At 44.4% G+C, this 23,925-nt stretch overlaps 2 protein-coding genes and 1 pseudogene across 3 annotated transcripts in view; 2 read left to right on the top strand and 1 right to left on the bottom strand.

Moving 5' to 3' along the window:
• Positions 1-846: 846 nt before the first annotated feature.
• Positions 847-5,513, bottom strand: LOC123982365 (annotated as a pseudogene).
• Positions 5,514-7,640: 2,127 nt separating this feature from the next.
• hsdl2 (hydroxysteroid dehydrogenase like 2) lies at positions 7,641-12,631 on the top strand. Its single transcript, XM_046067853.1, has 11 exons — positions 7,641-7,798; positions 9,450-9,613; positions 10,555-10,653; positions 10,838-10,952; positions 11,069-11,172; positions 11,249-11,347; positions 11,449-11,643; positions 11,735-11,806; positions 11,941-12,084; positions 12,188-12,316; positions 12,406-12,631. Exons 1-11 carry the CDS (start codon positions 7,782-7,784, stop codon positions 12,519-12,521), a joined length of 1,254 nt encoding a protein of 417 aa, XP_045923809.1. The 5' UTR covers positions 7,641-7,781; the 3' UTR covers positions 12,522-12,631.
• Positions 12,632-14,748: 2,117 nt separating this feature from the next.
• LOC123982363 (polyunsaturated fatty acid lipoxygenase ALOX15B-like) overlaps positions 14,749-23,925 on the top strand; it is a 14,411-nt gene continuing 5,234 nt past the window's right edge. The window contains exons 1-11 of one of the 2 annotated variants that reach the window (XM_046067852.1): positions 14,749-15,391; positions 16,129-16,259; positions 16,390-16,443; positions 16,969-17,161; positions 17,249-17,330; positions 17,419-17,541; positions 18,345-18,448; positions 18,762-18,934; positions 20,477-20,620; positions 21,001-21,204; positions 21,543-21,629. In XM_046067852.1, the coding sequence (XP_045923808.1) occupies positions 15,337-15,391; positions 16,129-16,259; positions 16,390-16,443; positions 16,969-17,161; positions 17,249-17,330; positions 17,419-17,541; positions 18,345-18,448; positions 18,762-18,934; positions 20,477-20,620; positions 21,001-21,204; positions 21,543-21,629 (1,350 nt within the window). In that variant the 5' untranslated portion in view covers positions 14,749-15,336. The remainder of the gene's footprint in view (positions 15,392-16,128; positions 16,260-16,389; positions 16,444-16,968; positions 17,162-17,248; positions 17,331-17,418; positions 17,542-18,344; positions 18,449-18,761; positions 18,935-20,476; positions 20,621-21,000; positions 21,205-21,542; positions 21,630-23,925) is intronic. The other variant, XM_046067850.1, reaches the window with a different exon arrangement.

Consider the following 23,925-nt stretch of genomic DNA (forward strand, 5'->3'; position numbering starts at 1 on the left):
GTGTGGTAGTATTCCTACATGTGGTAGTATTCCTACGTGTGGTAGTATTCCTACTGCAGTACGTGTGGTAGTTTTCCTACTGCAGTACGTGTGGTAGTATCCCTACTGCAGTACGTGTGGTAGTATTCCTACGTGTGGTAGTATTCCTACGTGTGGTAGTATCCCTACTGCAGTACGTGTGGTAGTATTCCTACGTGTGGTAGTATCCCTACTGCAGTACGTGTGGTAGTATTCCTACGTGTGGTAGTATTCCTACATGTGGTAGTATTCCTACGTGTGGTAGTATGCCTACTGCAGTACGTGTGGTAGTTTTCCTACTGCAGTACGTGTGGTAGTATCCCTACTGCAGTACGTGTGGTAGTATTCCTACGTGTGGTAGTATTCCTACGTGTGGTAGTATCCCTACTGCAGTACGTGTGGTAGTATTCCTACGTGTGGTAGTATCCCTACTGCAGTACGTGTGGTAGTATTCCTACGTGTGGTAGTATTCCTACATGTGGTAGTATTCCTACGTGTGGTAGTATTCCTACATGTGGTAGTATTCCTACGTGTGGTAGTATTCCTACTGCAGTACGTGTGGTAGTTTTCCTACTGCAGTACGTGTGGTAGTATCCCTACTGCAGTACGTGTGGTAGTATTCCTACGTGTGGTAGTATTCCTACGTGTGGTAGTATCCCTACTGCAGTACGTGTGGTAGTATTCCTACGTGTGGTAGTATTCCTACGTGTGGTAGTATCCCTACTGCAGTACGTGTGGTAGTATTCCTACGTGTGGTAGTATTCCTACGTGTGGTAGTATTCCTACGTGTGGTAGTATCCCTACTGCAGTACGTGTGGTAGTATTCCTACGTGTGGTAGTATTCCTACTGCAGTACGTGTGGTGCAGGTGCGGCGGCGGCTCACCTGCGTGCTGGTGGAAGGTTGGCGGGAACGCTGCTGCGCCGTACGGAGGGAGAGCCACACCTGTAACACACACTCGCCCGTCAGTGTGAAGGCTGAAGCTGCAGTCGCGAGTAAATCTGCTGTCCAATCAGGCGCGACCGACGATGTAAACAGGAAGTCACCGCAGCTGTAAACAACTTTTTAACTGTCAGTGCTGCTTTCATGAGTGAGCGGGAAGTATCCCGTAATGCTAAGCTAACCGCCTGACGCCGCAAGAGAGGAGCTCGCGAGAGTCGCTAGTTCCCGCGCTCAGCTTCATATTACAGCCTACTGATCTGAGGTCAGCAGCTGTTTGCATCTGTCCTTAAACTAGACGGGATGAAACTTTTATCTCCTGACATACGTGTGGACGCTCCGATGCAGCTCAGGATCGACCCCGAACACTTTACTGTAACCTGGACCGAGCGCGAGACCACGGAGCGATCCTGTCGCCGCGTCGCCACATTTAGTTATGCCGCTGAGCCTCGTGCGTAAACGCCTCTCTGTGCGAGAAACTTAATGTGTGACAGCGTGTGAAAAAACGAGACAGCTTTTTTTACCTGGTAGTAAAAAATCGTCGCAGTTTAATCTCACACCCTTACAAAATGGTATCGCCCAAAGCTCTCAGTAAGCGCCCCACAAAGTACTGAGGTGCTTCCTGTGTGTTACCGAGCGTGGACACTGACCAGGAAACAGCTGTTCAACTGGAAGGGAGGGTTGCGGCGGTGTGATCAGCTGCGTCCGCATGGTCCTAAAGCCTTCATTCTATTTGAATCGATTTGTAGCTAACAGACGGGCTAATTACGGAGGTCCGGACCTCGGTGACCTCACGGCTGGTTACGGCCATGGGTGTCAGACCTGTCAGTCAAAACACCAGCGAAGAAGACGACGACATGTAGGGTCACAGATTGTGCTGCATCACTGATCACATTGCGTTAGCATGTTAGCTTAGCATGTTTCATAAGTAGCGGAGTGTTAAATCTGCCGGGAAACGTTCGCGTATTTCCGGTCTAACAACAACCACAACAATGTTTCTTAAATTACATCATCACCACTGTGAACTGTTTACGTGCTCTGAGAACTGCTTAGCAACAGTAACTTTGGGGGGCGGGGCATAGCGACCACTCATGTCGAACATCACGCTGCAGACACAGTGTTCAGCGTGTTTAGTTAGCGTAAGCTTTAGCGGGGCTCCTCCTACCGAAGGCGGCGGCGGGGTCCAGCTCTCCCGTGGGGAGGTCGGCTCTGGTGAAGTCTCGGCTCTTGTCGTTGTTGTACTTCACGTTGAGCGCGCTCAGTTTGGAGAAGTCGATCCTCAGCGTGCAGCAGCCGTTATAGATGTTCTGACCGTCCAGAGACTGAAAGACAGGAGGACACACAGCTGCCGTCTGATTGGGCCAGAGCTGGAATACTGAAGCACACGTGTGTGTGAGCGTGCACGTGACTCACGGCCTTGGCGTGCTGAGCGTGCACGGTGTCGCAGAACTGCAGCAGAGCCTGGAACTGATTGTTTCTGGTGAACGTGATGATCTTCAACACCGAGCCGAACTTACTGAAGATCTGAACACACAGGAACACTGTTAAAACAACAACAACAACGACGACAACAAGAAAACAACAACAACAACAACGACAACGACAACGACAGCAGCAGCAGCAGCAGCAGCAGCACCACTGTGAACCCCTTGTCACCGACCTGCTGCAGGACCTCCAGGGTCACGGGGTAAAATAAATTCTCGATGATGATTCTCAGGACGGGACTTTGACTGGGAGCTAAGCCCCGCCCCTCCCCTCCCGACGCCATGTTCCCAGAATGCACTGCTGCTGCACTGAAGGCCTGCAGCGCCGGATGAGCTCTCTGTCAACAAGCAAACAAATTAAGTGTTTATTCAATAGAACTATTTCATGTCAAATCTAATTTTAACAGGTTAAAAATGCGGAAAACTCAAAAATTCTATAATTATAGAAAAATGCAGGAAAATATGCAATTTTTTATTATTATTATAAATAATATTTTAATTCAATATGAAATAACGTGCATGTTAAAGTGCTGAAGTGGGCGGGGCGACTGCTGCTCACCTGATTGGTCAGATTGTCGGTTTTGAGCTCGCGGTGGGTGGAGTACTGGATGAATACGGGCTGGTTCCTGATGGTGGGCGTGGCCGACGTGTAGTAGTTCACCATGGCAACAGCAGCTTCCTCTGATGCCATTTCTAAAAACGCCTGTTTTCATATGAAGATAAAGACTTAAATATAAAACAAAGCAAATAAAAACAGTAATAAATGACTTTGATGAGCTTCATTAATGTGTAAATTAATTTAAAGAAATTTTAAAATTATGCAGAATTTGGACTTTTAGAAAGAAGAACATCTTTAGAAGTTTAGTTTCAGGAAAAATACAATTATTTTGTTTCATGTAAACATTTTATTTGTCCTAAAGACGTTTGCTGTATGTTATTTATCCAAAGCGACTTCCAGCTGCTGTACACGTCAGAGGTCGCACGCCTCTGGAGCAACGCGGGGTTAAGGGTCTCAGGGACACAGTGATGAACGTGTCACAGTGGGGGATTGAACCTGTGTCTCTCACACTGTAGCATCGCTCTGTTAACTAATACATAATATATAACAACAAATGCCTCCTTTCATTCACTGAGAAATATGTGCTTCATATAATTGTTTTAATATTCAAAATCTTTTTATATAAATGTACAATTTAAAAAATCCAACAGGTTTTTAAAAAGTTGTTCAATTGTTATTTGTTAGTTTACTTTAGTTTTTGTTTTGTTATTAAACATTAATCTTTTTAATGAAAGATGAATGGACACGACGTCAGGGAATGAGCTGAAGCAGGTCTTTATATTTCTTTGACCTCCGTCTCTGCTGGATTTACCTGCGTCAGCACTCACCTGGTTTTTGGGCTTCAGCGTCATCAGCTTACTGACTTGGCCGAAAGGAAGCGCCAGAGCGAACACTTCCTGTTCAGAGACGTCCGCAGGAAGCTGACGCAGGTGAAGGACCCGAGACGGGACGCACTGAGCACGCTCAGAAACACACAGCCTATCGGGGCCATCCACTGTGAACAGACACACAGGTGAGTGAGTAAGCGGTTCACACCTGGCTAGGTGACTCGGGGGGGGGGGGGGGGCCCACCTGGGGGGGGGGGGGGGGGGGGGGGGGGGGGGGGGGCTCACCTGTGGGCAGGTGGGAGGTGCTCATGTTCGCTGAGCAGCTGAGAGACGACCTGAACACTGATTCCTGAAGAGACATAATATCAGTTATTGATCTGCAAAAGAATCTGATTCAGGCATTAAAGACTAATGTGAACGCCACATTCAGTAAATACTTTAATATAAAGTATTGATTATCTGAACATATCCGGAGTAAACTGGTTCATAACGACTGATTCATTGATTAGTAGATGGACATTATGTGATTCCAGAGATATGATCCTGATTATTATTTTCATAATGAATGTTAGAAATCTTTTTTTTTTAATATATCAGAATATAGAACAAAATAAATATTAAATGAAAACAAAATCTAAAAAGCTGGAAAATAATGATGTTTTTACATTTTTGTTTCATAAATAATTATAATAATAATAATAATAATAAATTTGATTGATTTTATTCTTTATTATTATTATTATTATTATTATTATTATTACCTGATGTATTGATCGATAATAAGTCAGTTCTCTTTAGAAAGTAAATCTCTTTCAGGGTCACAACTAGCAATTGTTTCAACTTTCTTGATTCTGAAAGATTGAGTCTCAAACCCAAAGTGACGTCTTGTTTGACAGTAGGACGAACAATTAATCGATTACGGAAACAGCTGCTGACTTTCTTTCAATCCACTAATTAACAAATGTTTGCGAGTTCAGAACAGCTGAAGAATCACTTTGTGTCTCTGGAAACTACAAAACAAATGGCCGTTTTGTAGATTTGCTGATTAATATAACGACAGAAGGGCTCGAGCATGTTCGGCTGAGTGACGCAGAATCACGAACACGTCACTGAGAAACACGTTTTTAACCGACTGAAACACGAACAGACCGGAAGATCAAAGTGATCAGTTTGTCTGCCGACGGTTCTGTACGTGGACACGCAGTTATCGCGGGATTTCAGCCGCTGAATCGTCACTCTTCGCTCGCGACACTTTCAACCGAAACAAAACCAGTAAAAAAAAAAAAAAAAGCGATGCGCGAGCGACGAGCAGCGCGTGAGGAGCGGGAACGCGGCCCGCGGCGAAGAAATGCAGCGGGTCCTGTGGCGGGAAAATGTTGCAGGTAAACAAGTAAACAACAACAAGCTGCGGCGACTGGTTGACGCCAGAGGCTCGCGCAGGTGCGGTTCGGTCACCAAGGAAACGCGAGGGAGGAAGGCAGGAAGGAAGGAAAAGCTGCGGCGGGAATGTGCGGGATGCGTTCCCGCGCTCACCCGTCCATGGTCCGCGAGGAGGAGGAAGAGGAGGAAGAGTTGTTTTGGTCCGCGAGCCTCCCGCACCGCACCGCAGCCAGGCAGCGACCACGGAGAACAACGAGCTCACTTCCCGTTTGATGACGTCACGGGAGAACATGGCGGCTCGCGCGGACACGCCTCAGATCAGAGGGATCGATAATGATCGATGAATCGAGACGGGGAGGAAATAAACATGGTGTTGTTTACTGACCCGTGATCAGTACTTCCGCTGCTCTCCAGGGTTTCTGAAGATGAAGCTTTAGGGAGGGAAACACGTGAGAGGCAGATCAATACCCAGCAGGACGAAGACGGTCAGTCATAATCAATAATGTGATCAGAGCCTGCAGGAGGCCACAAAGTCTTAAAAGGGCCGTAAACTTCCAGCTGAATCACGCACACATTCAACTATTTTAGATATTCAATGGCCTCTCAGGCAAATTCAGTCAAACTTGTTTTTTTTCTCAGTCCTGTTACCAAAACTTTTCTTTTTAAAAGCGGGTCAAATAATTCCTTTGTTTTCTCCTGAAGAAAGTGTTTATTTTATATAAACAAACCTTCCACTCCCTGTTTGTGTTTTAAAGGAGTTCATCAATGTTTTTATCAGGTCATTTATTAAACAATTGCATAAATTTTTTATTGAACAACAACAATGTAGTAACAGGAATGAGCGCTGGGTAACAGTATGCAGAAAGGAAAAATAACAAGCACGGCACCAGAGGCTGCGTTGGGTCATCTAGTTCCATATGATCTGGAAGTCCAGAAGGTCCCCTCTGGACTGAGAACAGAGCCGGCGAAGTCCAGAAGGTCCCCTCTGGACTGACGAGAGAGCCGGCGAAGTCCTGAAGGTCCCCTCTGGACTGACGAGAGAGCCGGCGAAGTCCTGAAGGTCCCCTCTGGACTGAGAACAGTGCCGGCGAAGTCCTGAAGGTCCCCTCTGGACTGAGAACAGAGCCGGCGAAGTCCAGAAGGTCCCCTCTGGACTGAGAACAGAGCCGGCGAAGTCCTGAAGGTCCCCTCTGGACTGACGAGAGAGCCGGCGAAGTCCTGAAGGTCCCCTCTGGACTGAGAACAGAGCCGGCGAAGTCCTGAAGGTCCCCTCTGGACTGAGAACAGAGCCGGCGAAGTCCTGAAGGTCCCCTCTGGACTCTGGAGGTGACGAGAGTGTGTTTGAGTTTTTAGCATAAAATTAGCAAATGCATGAAATCTAGTGACATGTTGTCCACGTGAACACTTTCTATAGATTCACCACAAATTTGGATTTTTAAAATAAACAATTTAGTCTAATATTGGAATGAATATTGTAAGTGACCTGCTCCGTCACAGTTACAATATCATTAAATATAAGGAAAAGAAAATTAGAGAACTTACTTTTGGTCATGACGGTCAGAAGATGCAGATGATGCAACTTTCTCTGGGATTTATAGAGATATGGTGCAAAAAAAAGAGATTTCTCAAGTGGAGTTTTGGTGAGTGGGGACAGGCAACAATGCTGTTCTTCAGTGTTCTAGATCATTTTTGATTCATGTTTAAATGTGTTTATCTTGCATTTGCAATTAGATTAATGTGCAGGGAACTTGCTTAATAAGACAAAGTATTTTAAAGAAAATTTTTATGCATATTTGTACATTTAAATGGCCCTTATAATTAGAGATATTAAATAAGAGTGAAAGTCACTGTTATATTATTATAAACTGATGTTAAATGTGCAGACAGCAACTTATACAGCTTTAATAATAACTGGTTATTTCATGAACTGCTGACGTGTTTAGTTTGTAAATGGTTCACAGGTGCTTTCACACGACATGTCCCGACAAATAAACTGTTCTGAAAAAGAGCAACAAGAAATGTTAAACATCACATGAAAATGTTTTAAGAAAACATTAAGTGTAAATAAAGAAGAAATGAATTTCCAAAAAATGTAACTTAAACTGAAACATATATTTTAACTTATATCATATTATAATATCATATATTATATTTTTATAGTTTGAATTGCCACCTGGCAGCTGAATGTTTTCCTTATAAATAAATTTATTTTGTGGCAGAGTTAGTTTTGCAGCAGTCCCAATAAAATAAGCATGTTTGCTGGACAAGCTGTCAGATTTAAATTAAAGGAATTATTTAAGGAGACATCAGACAGGAAGCGGGCTGGTCCAGATCCAAGGACCACATCAGACACGCAGGCTGTAATAGTAAAGTGAGATAAATAAGAGTCTGGTGCATTTCAGCCATCAAACACGCAACAGCTTTGCATGCAGACCGGAAGTGGAGCGGAGCAGCTGATCAGTAACTTCCGGCTGAGTTCCTCTCAGTAAGTGGGTGAAAGGTGGGAGCAGACGTCAGGTTGTGACTCTTCAGCTGAAACTTGTGAGCGGCTCAGAAGCAGAACAGAAACCCAGCGATGCTGCAGAACACGGGGTGAGTGCGCGATGACATCTGTTCTGCACATACAGAACTCGCCTCAGAAAGACCGCGGAACAACGTCTGGCTTCAGCCCAAGCGCCCATCGCACAGCCTGCAGGCAACTCGACAGTTAGTCCAGATTTGAGTGATTAGCGCCTTGAGTTTGGGGTTTCACTGAAGCCGAATCGAGTAGTGAAGAGTTCTGCCTCAGAAACTGTAGTTTGGTTCTGGTCCTTCTGGCTTCTGATATTTGAGCAAGAAAGTTTGAAAGTTGAAGATTTCTTAAACGGAGTTTGGTCGCAGTTGAGCGTCTGAACGTTGTTGTTGAGTTTGACCTCCGCAGTAAAAACTTATCTTCAAACTTCTTTACGTCAGGGACAGGAGCGGGGCGGGCAGTGAACCCGTGTGCTGGACTCGGTTCGGTTCTGGTCTCGGATCATTTAGACGGTAATCTTTCCTACAGACTAGGGGGACCTCGTGAAACCTGATCAGTTCTCTGCTCCTACACACAGAATCCCGTTCAAAAAACGTTTGAATCATAAGAAACTTTATTCAGCTCAGAACCGACTCCAGAACAGATCGAGGTTTTACATTTGGATCATCTCTGAGCCGAATCAGTACGGCAGATGTGTCTCTTGGACTGAAGGCGGTTCAGGTCTGGTCTCTGTCCTGAGGCCTTAAAGCGGGGCAGTTTTAGAGTATGTGATGTTGACATGAGAGTTTGGTGGAAGCCTGATGACCTTGATGCTCGTCAGTGTGACAGCAGCTCTGTGTTTAAGCCACCTGGCTGAAATGCTCTTAGTGTCACTCTGGAGGCATCGAAAATTAATGAAAACAAACTGCAGAAAATTAAAAGTTTCACAGAGTAACAAGAAGCCGACCTCACAGTAAAGACGGCGGTTTGATAAATCTGTCTTTCACAAATGAAACGGTATCAGACATTAGATTCTGACAGAATAAAGGTGCAGTCTGAACTAATATTATCTCACTTTGCTCGAGCCGAAGCGGCAGGGACACTAAATCAATCAGTCCTCCCTCAGAGTCCAGGTCTTTATTTCTCAAACGGACTGTGAAGCAGCTGTTCAAATCCAGGGTCCAGTAATCCGGTTCACTTTTGTGCCATCAGAGTAGACCACCCTGATCCAGGTACAGACACTAAACCCAGACTCCCACAGATCCCAGCGAGAAAGACCAACAGGTAGAGCAGCTCCTCCTCTGACCACAACAAATAACAACAAACTAATGTACTTCCTTCACAAACACACCGTGGATAACAGGGACGCTCCCAGAGGGAAACTCTTGGCTGAAACCGAATATAATGAAAAACTTTCCTGAACACCCGAAGTTTCACATATTTTCCATTTATTTTTACTTTTTACATGCATACTAAAGAGACAGACCGAGTCTCTGACCTGCCGCTTCACTTACCGTAAAGGCTGGAATACTCGTGCACAGACTGAACTGTTGTTCTTTTCTGGATCCGATCAGATGACTTGTGAATAACCGGGGTCAGGACCCAGACAGGAAGTCACCACGACTATCGGTCAGAGACAGAGTTAGCCTAGCTTAGCACAAAGACTGGTAGCAGGGGGAAACTACTAGCACGGGAGTTTCCTCTGGGCTGTTAGCATGTGAGCTAACTCTTCTCGTCTTCTCTGTGTTTCAGGAAGTTAGCGGGCTGCACGCTCTTCATCACCGGCGCGAGCCGAGGGATCGGGAAAGCCATCGCCCTGAAAGCCGCCAGGGACGGCGCCAACATCGTCATCGCCGCCAAGACTGCCGAGCCCCATCCCAAACTACCGGGAACCATCTACACCGCCGCTCAGGAGGGTGAGGAGCTAACAGGCTAACTGCTAACACACACACACACACACACACGTGGATCCGTCCGCCGCTGAAAGTAGTCCCAGGAAAACATTTTGAAGTCTGTACCGAGGCGCACGTCTGCAGGAGGAAGCAGCGGGCTCGTTGGATTTAACGGCAGACGTTAAAGTTTTGTGTTTCAGCTTTTCAGACTTCGTCCTGCTGCTCGTGAACTGAACCTCAGTGAAATGAAATCACAGTGAGAGTCTGTCCTTTGTATTTATGCTCTGGCTGCTTTGGGCTGGGAAACGCAACAATATCGTTTTGTTTGAACAAATGTTCAATAAATGTTTGATTTCATTCATTTGAATCAGGACTTATTTTATACACCCACAACAACAGGTGGCGGCAAATATGTAGTGATGGCGAGACGAAGCTCGGTGAAGCAGTGAAGCTTTCCATCCGATCGGTTGACTCGGGGGCCGAAGCTTCACGGTGCTTCGTTTGCTCCATCAAGTGAATCTAACGGCGCCACTTTGAGCTCTTACCCCATTTCATATTTACTCAGCTCGGAGCTTCACACACCAAAGTTTAATTCTTACAGTCTAACACAAAATGTCAATAAAATAAAATCCTCCACACTTTCAGCCAAAAGTTCCTGTTTGATCAGAGTTTAGTTAATCAGCCTTTAAACTCAAAAGAAAAAATACTTCCTTATTTAACTTTCTCTACTTGCGTATTAATTAGTTATTAGTTTCAGTTTTTATTTTAAATGCACCGGACGTGTTCACTGGAAACATCCTGGGGTTCTGTGTTGGACAGGAAATGTGTTTGTCTCTGTCCACGTGTTTATAGATAAAGTTGGTTTTGAAAATGAAGGCCAGCGGTCGCTCTTTTGAGCACCGAGGTCGTCTTTTCCTCACGAGGTCACGTCTGTTTGACGGACGTGTTGTCTCTCTGTGTGTCAGTGGAGGCGGCGGGAGGGAAGGCGTTGGCCTGCGTGGTGGACATCCGTGACGAGCAGCAGATCGGAGACGCTGTTCAGAAAGCTGTCGACAAGTTTGGAGGTAACGCCATTTTTTTTACAGCGTGGAGTTAAAACCCCCCAGGTGACCTGCTCAGGTAGGAAAATATTCAAGGACCGCCTCCTGTCTCCGGTCCGGGTGTGTCGGAGGGAGCAGGTATCAGGTCAGCTGATGGAGCCTTAACTCCGGCAGTGACATCATCACTGTGCTTGTGTCTGATTGGCAGGAATCGACATCCTGGTGAACAACGCCAGCGCCATCAGTCTGACGGGAACTCTGGAGACGCCCATGAAGAAGGTGGATCTGATGCTGGGAATCAACCTGAGAGGGACTTACCTGACGTACGAGCTGACTCACCTATTACAGAGCGCGCTCACCTTTTACCGAACGCACGCTCATCGCGCGCTCGCCAGTTACTGAACACGCCCACCTGTTAACTGGCGCCTCTGTGTTTCAGGTCTAAGCTGGTCATCCCTCACCTGCTGAAGAGTCACAGTCCTCACATCCTGAACCTGGCGCCTCCGCTCAATCTCAACCCCGTCTGGTTCAAGAACCACACAGGTAACCATAGCAACTGACCAGCCAGCATCCCATCATGCACCTGACAGTAATGACACGTCTGTTTTTTTTCCCTCAGCGTACACGATGGCGAAGTACGGCATGTCCATGTGCGTCCTGGGAATGGCCGAAGAGTTCAGGGGTCAAATCGCTGTCAACGCCCTCTGGCCTCGAACCGGTCAGTGGCTACATGTTAGCATGCTAACGGACTCCTCATAGACTCTTGCAGTAAACTAGCTAATCGTGCTAACACGTCTGAACTGTGTGTTGTTGCCATAGCGATCCAGACAGCAGCCATGGAGATGTTGGGCGGCGACGGTGTCAGTAAACAGTGTCGTACAGCTGACATCATGGCAGACGCCGCCTACGCCATCCTGTCCCGGCCGAAGGACTACACGGGTCACTTCCTGGTGGACGAGGACGTCCTGAAGGAGCAGGGAGTCAAAGACTTTGACCATTACGCCGTCCAGCCAGGTGACCGCACGCTAACTCAGCTAACACTGACTTATCACGGCGTTCCCGACACTGTCATGTGGTCTCACGGTGGTCTCTGATTGGTCAACAGGTCACCCCCTGCTACCGGACTTCTTCCTCGACGACGCACCTGAGGCGCTGGCCGAACAGATGGAGCAACACGGTGAGTACTGCGAGTACTGCGAGTTCTACTGCCAGTACTAGTACAGATTCAGACAGGAAGTCTTGACTTCTCCAGGCGTTGCTCCGGCGCCCCCTTATGTCTGAAATCAGCTTTTTCTTTCTCCTTGTTGCCAGGGGCGACCCCAGCCTTCAAGCCGCCATCCTCGGCCACGCCTCCCTCCAGTGGACAAATAGAAAAGACGTTTGATGTCATCAGAGCGGTCATTAACGAAGACGTCGTCAAGTCGACGCAGGGCATCTACCAGTTTGACCTATCAGGTACCAGCGGGGGTGCTCGGGGGGGGGGGGGGGGGGGGGGGGGGGGGGGGGAGCCAGGCAAGTGGGCGTGTCTCTGATGTCACTGTGTTTGTGTCCATATAAGGAGAACACGGCGGCGTTTGGTTTCTGGACCTGAAGAGCGGCTCTGGCAGCGCCGGGCAGGGCCAGCCGCCCGTCAAGGCCGACGTCGTCATGACGATGGACTCCAGCGACTTCAGCAAGATGTTCGCAGGTGAGCCGTCGCCACGGTGACGCTGAGAATGACGTTAGACGTGAGAGGCGAGGGGTAACGGCGGCGTTTCTCTCTGCGTGCTGTTTCAGGGAAGCTGAAGCCCACGATGGCCTTCATGTCGGGGAAGCTGCGGATCAAAGGCGACATGACGCTCGCCATCAAGCTGGAGAAACTGATGGGCCGCATGAGCAAGGCCAAGCTGTGAAACCGCCGCCACGCTGCGACGCCGCCATGATGGACTGTAGCTGTACATGATGCCTTAACATAATAATTATGAGACGTCCCGACACTAATAAAATCTGCCTTGATAATAAACTGAAAACTGTTTTCTCTCTGCAACAAACCAGAAACACAAACTCGCCATCAAGTTCTCAGCGTTCGGCCTCTCAAGCCGTTTAACAGGAAGACAGAACGAAAACACGCCGCAAGTCACAGAGGAAAGTTTGAAAAAAGAGACTGTCTGCAGTGAAACCTCACTGAGGCCTCATTTCCTTTATTACACGTGTAAAAACTTCTTAAAATAAAATGAAAAATGTGGATAAGTATCTCTGAGGCTCCGCCCACACTCCTACATTTCTCATTTTAAACTCTGACCTTCTGCTACGCTTCCTCCCGTCCAGATTTAAACAGCGAATGCCAAAACCTAAAACGTTGATGTCGGAAAACACAAAGCTGCTGACAGAGTTTTAGTTTTGGTGTTTTTATTAAAGAGCTGGTTTTCTGCTCATGTTCAGGTTCCTCATCTTATTTAGAGTTTGTACCAGAGCAGGTTTATATGGTTATATGTTTGTCATACTGCACATTGCTGCAGCTCCTCTTTTCAGCCTGTGTTGAAGGCTTCGTTTTAGCTATGGAGTGATACATCTTGTCTCTAAATGATCTTTGTTGGGAGTTGCACATGCTCAGTTCCTAGTTAAGGACTACTAGCCAATCAGAAGCAGAGAAGGGCGGGTCGGCGAGAAGCCGGTAAACGGCTCGGGTTCAGCCGTCCGTGTTGCCGACCGGCTCGGCAACACGGACTGGAGCGAGAGTTTCAGAGCGGTGAGTTATTAATCTGTATCCATAAAGTTTTAACTGAGCTCTGTCTCTACATCACAGGAACAACTTTATGTCCACTGACTGCCTGGAGGGTAGCTAGTATTTGGAAGGGAGAGGAGAGCTGTGTGCTGCAGCTCGCCGTTTCTGAGGGCGTGTCGGAGTCGCCGCTCGGCGAGCGTTATATGAGGCGCGTTTAGCTTTCATCCCTGTGACGTCACAGGGATGAATGGGAAGCAGCTGGACTCCAAACGAGCTGTTTTCAAGCACGCCTTTGGGCTTTTTCACTTTGCAAACCTATTCCACGCACAAAAAAGAGAGACAACTCCATAAAGGAGAGGAGAAAAGCTCTAATAGAATACCAGAATACCACCTCTTTAAAATATTCTGCTCTGTGTAAATTAACTCTTCTACACTTGTCCCCTGCATGTCTCCGTATTTACTTTGCATCGTCTGTTTCCCGCCGCCTCTCCGTCCTCCCGTGTTCCTCTCAGTAACAGTTCAGCTCGCTGTCGCTCCGTGCAGAGAAATCTCTGCTGTGGTTCTTCACCGTCGCTGCTCTTCCTTCGTCTCTGGTAGAACTTTCTTCTTTAGCTGCGGAGTAGACAATCTGCTTCCTGTTTCCACCAGCACGCACGTGCTCAGTACACGTGAGCGGTCACGTTTTCAGCTGCATACAGATGGTGATTGATTCTGATACGCAGCCGAAACGCTGGTGTGGGCGGAGATCGTTTTTTAGATGTGTGAATGTGTCCTCTAAGGTCATTCTGTAGATCTGTGGTTCTCTCTGGTCCGGGGAGTTCTGCAGAACCTGAAAATCAGACTGCAGGTCCGTAAATGCTTGTGCAAGAGTAGGAGCTGCCGTGCACAACACTGTGTCATCACTATAACGGTGAAAATTACACTTACACTCAGGAACACAAATGTTTTTGAGCACATTTTCATAAAAAAACAAACAAACCCTGAGCAGAAACCAAAACAATCTGGAAACATCTCAGAACAGTCAAGTTCTCAAACAGATACTTGTTTGTCAGAACCAACAACTAATAACCTGGTTTATCTGCATTTAGCCACAAAAACTTCACATCCATCCATTCTTTAGTTTCTGACATGATTCTAAAGGATTCAGGAGGTCGTTCTGCTTCACAGGTGGATAAGACGCCTGCCTTTGACCCGGGTTCAGTCCCCCACTGTGACCCCTCGTTGCTCCAGAGGCGCGACCTCTGACCTGTATAGCAGCTGTAAGTCGCTTTGGATAAAATCATCAGCTAAATGAATGTAATGGTCTGTCGTTGGCGAAAACTTGAAACATCTAATGACAAAAAAAGCTGTGATTGGTCGGCTTGATAGCATAATTTCCTCCAAGCCCACAGGAAGTTTGCAACGTTCTGCAACGGGCTTCAAGGTATGTTTTCTTCTGTTTGGTGGTCATGTCACAATGTGTTACCCAATCAGCTGCGACAAAAATGTAGTGCGCCTTCCTACACGACAGGGTGTTCGAGGCACCGCCGTTTCTGTTGGGCGCTGAACTCGCCCCAGTTTTACTAGCGGCCGTAAAATGTTTCACTATCAGAGTTTGGTCGATAACATTTGGAAAGTCTAGAAGAGCTGCGCTGCACGTTCAAGTTGGCGGAGGCTAAACAGGAAGTTGACACAAACGAACATGTTGCCCCGCGCCGACTAACGCTTCGATGGTGTAATTGCAGAGCACGTCACCAGGGCAAGATGGCGGCTGCCGTATCCGGGGAATTTTGGCTTTGTACAGAGGCAGGAAGTGGAGACGCGGCGGCCATCTTTATCTACAGTCACAGCTCCGCCCCCTCCTGCAGCCGGATGATAAAGTCCCCCCCCGACTCTCCCTCCTCCGACTTTAACAGATTATCAGTTATTAATAATTAATCGGAGGAATGATCGACACGCAGCTTCTGTGAGCTGAACTCTGCAGAAATGTGCAAACTAAATATTGACAGAAGCCGTCGCAGGAGATGTATTTCTCTCTGCTCGCAGTCGGAGAGGAGTCTGTGCGGCACTTCATCAACGGTGAGTAATACTACATATTACTGTACTCAGTACTGCAGTACTGATCAATACTGAGTTAATGCTCATCAGGGAGGAGACCAGGCAGGATTTATTTCACCCTGAAGCGATTGTGAAAAATATATTTAATTGTGAACTTTGAGGGAACATTTTTATATAATTGTTCTAATTTTTATCAACCATATTTAACTTATTAAGGTTTGATTTTTGCAGGATCTCAATAAAGATGTTTGGTGTCATTTACACAACATGTCCCGCCACTTTTAAAAGCATGTGTTAAAAATTTCCTGAAATGTTAAATAATGTAAAATGTTTTGAGAAAGTTAGAAAGGCTGCCATGTAAATATAGAAGAAAGAAATGTGTATTGTCCTAAAAAAGTAATTTGAAAAACAAGCAACTGAATACTAATTTTTATACTTTGAGTCCGTGTGTTTAGGGTTTACCTGTATAAATAAATAAAGACACAACTTGTTAACGTAAACTCGAGTCTCCGCAGGTGTTTTGACACACAGCTCGCCTTTAACAAATATTGCCCCTCCTGCGGTTTGAACTTTGCGATTTCTATCTAGTCTGATTAATCGTTCAGTTTGTCCTGATCGTCACGTGTTTGTCACTTAGAGTATATTTCTGTAAAGTATTTAATGTAAACACAAGCTACTATATAAAAAGTCATTTTCACACCTTCAGTATTTTTCATAATTCATATTGTTTTTTGCATTTTGTGCTGTTGTTTGTGCAGTTGCCATGGTGATATACCGCATCGTCGTGTACCAGGAACATTTGTTTCTCCGCGGCGACGCCCACCGAACCACCGTCCAACTGGTTGGCAGCAGAGGAGCCAGCGAGCGCGTCCCATTGGCTGAGAGATCTGTGAGTCAGAGCCACCACCTAAAATGTTATTTTAGTTAAATAAAATATATCACAGATTTATAAATATATTTGTTTTTAACACTTAATAATAAAATTCCTCTAACTATGTTGTTCTGTTTGTATTTTTCAGGTATGTCGGGTTTTGAAGAGCATGTGTTGCTGCTGCAAAACCACAGAAGAAAAAGTACAGAAATATAATTATTAATCAATTCTTTTAATATAATGTATATGAGGACATTTAAAGAGGTGGTTTTCTGCTCATTTTCAGGTTCCTCATCTTATTAGAGGTTCTACCAGAACAGGTTTACATGGTTATATTGTTTGTCATCCTGCACATTGCTGCAGCTCATCTTTCCATTCTGTGCTGAAGGCTTCGTTTTAGCTATGGAGTGAAACATCTTGTCTCTAAATGATCTTTGTTGGGAGTTGCTGTTTCTGAGGGCGTGTCGGAGTAGCCGCTTGGCGAGCATTATGACACGTATTTTCATTGTGATGTCACAAGAAAGGGAAGTAAAGGCTGGAATCCAAACGAGCTGTTTTCAGTTCAGAGCAGAGATGGGAACTCACTTTGGGCTTTTTCACTTTGCAAACCTGTTACAGCACAAAAAAGGTTTATAACTCGATAAAGGAGAGGGAAAAGCAGAATACCGCCTCTTTAAGGCTAATTGTTCTGTAACTGCTGTTATGAGTGTTTAAACTCTGTTGCCAGGCAGAATACGAGGTTCAGTGTCCCAGGAGCCTTGGAGCTCTGCTATTGGTCCGTTTGGAAGCCCCGCCCACCGAAGCCAGTGATTGGTTCTGTTTGAAGGTCATCGTGACAACACCTGAGGGCGGAGTCTCACTGTTCCCCTGCTACCGATTGGTCAGCTGCTCGACCTCGCTGGCTCTCAGGGATTCGATTGGTCGGTTTTTAAACGTAGCTTCTCGCTAACAAAGTTTATTTATTTGAAGTCTGTGTTAATGTTTGTTTGTTTGTTTTTGTTCTGAAGCAAAGTTTGTTTTCAACGACGTCCAACCAATCGAACTGGATCAGAGGGTGAACGAGCTGACGTGGCGCCGTCACACCTATCGGTAATCAATCAGAAGGTATTAATGAGGCGCTCAGCCTGTACGCTGCTTCATTAAGACGTTACAGGTGAAACGGGGCGTGTCTTCACAGGTGGAGTTGCTACGACGACGGTCTTCCGGAGACGATGAAGGCTGACAACGCAATGTCACTTCCTGCTGAGGTTCAATTCTCTGTCTCCAAGGCAACTGACATGATTCTGACTGTTGGCAAAGTGTACGTCCTGAAGAAACGGTTTACGGCAGTTCCTGTTCAGCGCTGCAGGAAGGTTTAAGAGCCCTGTGGTTTGCTCAGGTCAGGACCAGATCCAACACTTCTGCCTCTCACAGATCTACATTACTAGATCATTAGACCAGGTCGAACATGTTCCACTCCGTGTGAGACCTGAGCAGGTTTTAAGCGGGAATATAGAAACTAAAGGGTCCTCAAACCTTCCAGCACAACGGTTTATACCTATATATGGTCTCTGCTGGTCTGTTCTGGGCTCTGCTGGTCTTTACTGCTCTGTACTGGTCTTTACTGGTCTGTTCGGGTCTCTGTTGGTCTTTACTAGTCTCTGCTGGTCTGTACTGCTCTGTACTGGTCTTTACTGGTCTGTTCGGGTCTCTGTTGGTCTTTACTAGTCTCTGCTGGTCTGTACTGCTCTGTACTGGTCTTTACTGGTCTGTTTGGGTCTCTGTTGGTCTTTACTAGTCTCTGCTCGTCTGTACTGCTCTATACTGGTCTTTACTGGTCTTTACTGGTCTGTTCGGGTCTCTGTTGGTCTTTACTAGTCTCTGCTGGTCTGTACTGGTCTCTGCTGGTCTTTCTGGTCTTTATGGGTCTCTGCTGGTCTTTACTGGTCTCTGCTGGTCTTTTCTGGTCTTTACGGGTCTCTGCTGGTCTGTACTGGTCTTCACTGGTCTGTTCTGGTCTCTCTTGGTCTTTACTTGTCTCTGCTGGTCTGTACTGGTCTTTGCTTGTCTCTACTGATCTTTAGTGGTCTTCACTGGTCTGTTCTGGTCTTGTTCTGTCCTCAGACTGGTGGAGTTGGGTCTGCAGAGCTTCCTGTTCTCTCAGAAGCGTTGGTCCAGTTTCCATCAGATCCATCAGCTCTGCCAGCAGACCAGGACCCCGACCTGCAGTGAGACCACCATCCATGAACTATCAGTAATCAATAGAACACAGCAGGTCACTGAGCTCTCAGACTGGAGTTTCCACAAGGAGCTGAAATCTGATCAAAAAGATTTACAGCAGAACAACAACTGAGTTACTTATCACAGATCAATAATCAATAGTCCAGTGAGGGGACCAAACAGGAACGTGTTCGAACCTTCACAGGCCGGAGCAAAACACTTTCATCAATAATCAGATGTGTATTGATTAATCTGCTCCTTTTTCTTTTACATATTCCTGATGTTGATTCTGCGTCATTGATCACGTCTTTCCTGTGTCAGGATTGGTGGAGCGCCTCTGGAGGGAGGACTGGTTCTTCGGACATCAGTTCCTGAACGGAGCCAACCCGACTCTGATTCGCCGCTGCACAGAAATCCCGCCCAACATGGCCGTTACTGAGGAGACGGTGGCGGTGGCCGTGGAGGGCGGAGCCAGCCTCAGACAGGAAGTGGAGGTGAAGCGACCGTTATTACAACAGCGAGTTAAAATTAATTTAAAGCTGAGTGTGAACCTTAATGAGGTTATTGATTATCTGGTCTTACAGAGGGGGAACGTGTTTGTGAATATTAATCAGGGTATTGATCATCTGGACCTACAGAGGGGTAACGTGTTCCTGAATATTAATGAGGGTATTGATCATCTGGACCTACAGAGGGGGAACGTGTTCCTGAATATTAATGAGGGTCTTGATTATCTGGACCTACAGAGGGGGAACGTGTTCCTGAATATTAATGAGGGTCTTGATTATCTGGACCTACAGAGGGGGAACGTGTTCCTGAATATTAATGAGGGTATTGATCATCCGGTCTTACGGAGGGGGAACGTGTTCCTGAATATTAATCAGGGTATTGATCATCCGGTCTTACGGAGGGGGAACGTGTTCCTGAATATTAATGAGGGTATTGATCATCTGGACCTACAGAGGGGGAACGTGTTTGTGAATATTAATCAGGGTATTGATCATCCGGTCTTACGGAGGGGGAACGTGTTCCTGAATATTAATCAGGGTCTTGATCATCTGGACCTACAGAGGGGGAACGTGTTCCTGAATATTAATCAGGGTATTGATTATCTGGACCTACAGAGGGGGAACGTGTTCCTGAATATTAATCAGGGTATTGATCATCTGGACCTACAGAGGGGGAACGTGTTCCTGAATATTAATCAGGGTATTGATCATCTGGTCTTGCAGAGGGGGAACGTGTTCCTGAATATTAATCAGGGTATTGATCATCTGGTCTTACAGAGGACCGTGTTTGTGAATATTAATCAGGGTATTGATCATCTGGACCTACAGAGGGGGAACGTGTTCCTGAATATTAATCAGGGTCTTGATCATCCGGTCTTACAGAGGGGGAACGTGTTTGTGAATATTAATCAGGGTATTGATTATCTGGACCTACAGAGGGGGAACGTGTTCCTGAATATTAATCAGGGTATTGATTATCTGGACCTACAGAGGGGGAACGTGTTCCTGAATATTAATCAGGGTATTGATTATCTGGACCTACAGAGGGGGAACGTGTTCCTGAATATTAATCAGGGTATTGATCATCTGGACCTACAGAGGGGGAACGTGTTCCTGAATATTAATCAGGGTATTGATCATCTGGACCTACAGAGGGGGATCGTGTTCCTGAATATTAATCAGGGTATTGATTATCTGGACCTACAGAGGGGGAACGTGTTCCTGAATATTAATCAGGGTCTTGATCATCTGGTCTTCCAGAGGGGGAACATGTTCCTGAATATTAATCAGGGTCTTGATTATCTGGTCTTCCAGAGGGGGAACGTGTTCCTGAATATTAATCAGGGTCTTGATTATCTGGTCTTCCAGAGGGGGAACGTGTTCCTGAATATTAATCAGGGTATTGATCATCTGGTCTTACAGAGGGGGAACGTGTTCCTGAATATTAATCAGGGTATTGATCATCCGGTCTTACAGAGGACCGTGTTTGTGAATATTAATCAGGGTATTGATCATCTGGTCCTGCAGAAGGGGAACGTGTTCGTGGTGGACTACAGGCTGCTGGACGGCCTCACAGCCAACACTGTCAACAGGAAGCAGAACTACCTGACGGCTCCACTCATCTTGCTGCACCTGAACTCCAGAAACCAGCTGCTGCCTATTGCTATCCAGGTAACTTGACCCTTGACCTCTGACCCTTGTTTTTCTGGAACATATTTAACGTTACAGTCTCGAGTGTTTTGTGTGCTGAAGTGGTTTTGAGTTTTGTTCCTGGCTCCCGGGGTCAGAGAGTCTCTCCTCCTCATTCTGCTGGAAACTTCTCAGCAGCTGTTGGATCGATCGTTCAAACATTTAAAGTTTCCAGACGATGAAAAACCTAAACACTTTGGTGACTCTTCATCATCTGGAGCCTCATCAGGTCACCGAGTTCAGCTTCCTGCCAAATACCTCCCGAGACGGACTTTCAGCTGCACGCTGCTAGTTAGCTAATGTTAGCATCAGCTCCTCACGTGTCCTTGTCTCCTCACTCATCCCCTTGTCTCCTTTCCTAGCTGAAGCAGTCTCCAGGTGAGACCAACCCGGTCTTCGTCCCTCAGGATCTGGAAGCTGATTGGCTGACAGCCAAAACATTTGTGCGCTCTGCCGATTTCGCCGACCACGAGCTGCGTTCTCACTTCCTGCGCACACATGTGATGTCAGAGCTCTTCGCCATGGCAACGCTTCGCAACTTTCCCATGGTGCACCCTCTCTACAAGGTACAGCGAGTATTATCTGTGTAACTGCAGTACTCATTTGTATATAGATACGGCACTGAATGGAGAATTTTCTGAAATTACATAGAAGTTTTGTGTATATTTTATTTGCCTTCATGTGCAGTTGCTGTAGTATTTTTAGTATTTGCAGTATTCGCAGTATGTTTTGTGTTTTCTTATTAATCTCTGTGACACTTTTTATAACTGTCCTGTGAAAACACATATCTCCAAAGTGAGTAAGTGTGCCTTTAATCCGGAGATACGTGGTTTTTACTTTGTGTAGGTGTGGCAGTAGTAGTGTTGCTTGTACTTTCTGCGGTACTTGTCGTGTCCTTTTGCAGCTGTTGGCGCCTCATTTCCGTTTCACCCTGGAGATCGACACTCTGGCTCGCCAGCTGCTGCTGTCTGAGGGAGGGTCACTGAAACAGGTCAGGCTCCGCCCCCATGATATCATGATATGAAATCAACATCAGCTGTTATCTGATCATGTTAGTATTTATTATAGATTTTTAGATAGACCTTTTCCTTATTAGATCAATTTCAGTAGAGTAACTAGGCCAAATGTACTGCAGTATTTATTATAAGCACTATATTTACTGCAGTATTGGGCGGCTGTGGCACAGGAGGTAGAGCGGGTTGCCTGTTAAGCGGAAGGTCGGCTTTTCAATCCCCAGCTCCCCCAGGCTGCATGTCGAAGTGTCCTTGGGCAAGATACTGAACCCTGAATTGCCCCTGGTGGCTGTTCTGCAAGTGTATGACTGTGTGTAAATGTTTCCATTTGAGCACTTAGGCTCAGTGAATGAATGTGTGTGAATGCTTTGAGTCTCAAAAAGACTAGAAAGGCGCTATACAAGTACGATATATACTGCAGTATTTATTCATTAACACTATATATACTGCACTATTTATTCATTAACACTATATATATACTGCACTATTTATTCATTAACACTATATATACTGCACTATTTATTCATTAACACTATATATACTGCACTATTTATTCATTAACACTATATATACTGCACTGTTTATTCATGAACACTATATATATACTGCACTGTTTATTCATGAACACTATATATACTGCACTATTTATTCATTAACACTATATATATATACTGCAGTATTTAGTCATTAACACTATATATATATATATACTGCACTGTTTATTCATGAACACTATATATATACTGCACTGTTTATTCATGAACACTATATATACTGCACTATTTATTCATTAACACTATATATATACTGCACTATTTATTCATTAACACTATATATACTGCACTATTTATTCATTAACACTATATATATATATACTGCACTGTTTATTCATGAACACTATATATACTGCACTATTTATTCATTAACACTATATATATATATACTGCACTATTTATTCATTAACACTATATATACTGCACTATTTATTCATTAACACTATATATATATATACTGCACTATTTACTCATTAACACTATATATATATACTGCACTATTTATTCATAACACTATATATACTGCACTATTTATTCATTAACACTATATATACTGCACTATTTATTCATTAACACTATATATATATATACTGCACTATTTACTCATTAACACTATATATACTGCACTATTTATTCATTAACACTATATATATACTGCACTATTTGTTCATTAACACTATATATATATACTGCACTATTTATTCATGAACACTATATATACTGCACTATTTATTCATGAACACTATATATACTGCACTATTTATTCATGAACACTATATATACTGCACTATTTATTCATTAACACTATATATACTGCACTATTTATTCATTAACACTATATATACTGCACTATTTATTCATTAACACTATATATACTGCACTATTTATTCATTAACACTATATATACTGCACTATTTATTCATTAACACTATATATATACTGCAGTATTTATTCATTAACACTATATATACTGCACTATTTATTCATTAACACTATATATATATACTGCACTATTTATTCATTAACACTATATATATATATATATATACTGCACTATTTATTCATGAACACTATATATACTGCACTATTTATTCATGAACACTATATATACTGCACTATTTATTCATGAACACTATATATACTGCACTATTTATTCATTAACACTATATATATATACTGCACTATTTATTCATTAACACTATATATATATACTGCAGTATTTAGTCATTAACACTATATATATATACTGCACTATTTATTCATAACACTATATATACTGCACTATTTATTCATTAACACTATATATACTGCACTATTTATTCATTAACACTATATATATATATATACTGCACTATTTACTCATTAACACTATATATATATATACTGCACTATTTATTCATTAACACTATATATATATATACTGCACTATTTATTCATTAACACTATATATATATACTGCACTATTTATTCATTAACACTATATATACTGCACTATTTATTCATTACCACTATATATATATACTGCACTATTTATTCATTAACACTATATATACTGCACTATTTATTCATTACCACTATATATATATACTGCACTGTTTATTCATTAACACTATATATACTGCACTATTTATTCATTAACACTATATATACTGCACTATTTATTCATTAACACTATATATACTGCACTATTTATTCATTAACACTATATATACTGCACTAT

This window comes from Micropterus dolomieu, linkage group LG13, assembly GCF_021292245.1.
Source record: "Micropterus dolomieu isolate WLL.071019.BEF.003 ecotype Adirondacks linkage group LG13, ASM2129224v1, whole genome shotgun sequence".
Taxonomy (NCBI): Eukaryota; Metazoa; Chordata; class Actinopteri; order Centrarchiformes; family Centrarchidae; genus Micropterus; species Micropterus dolomieu.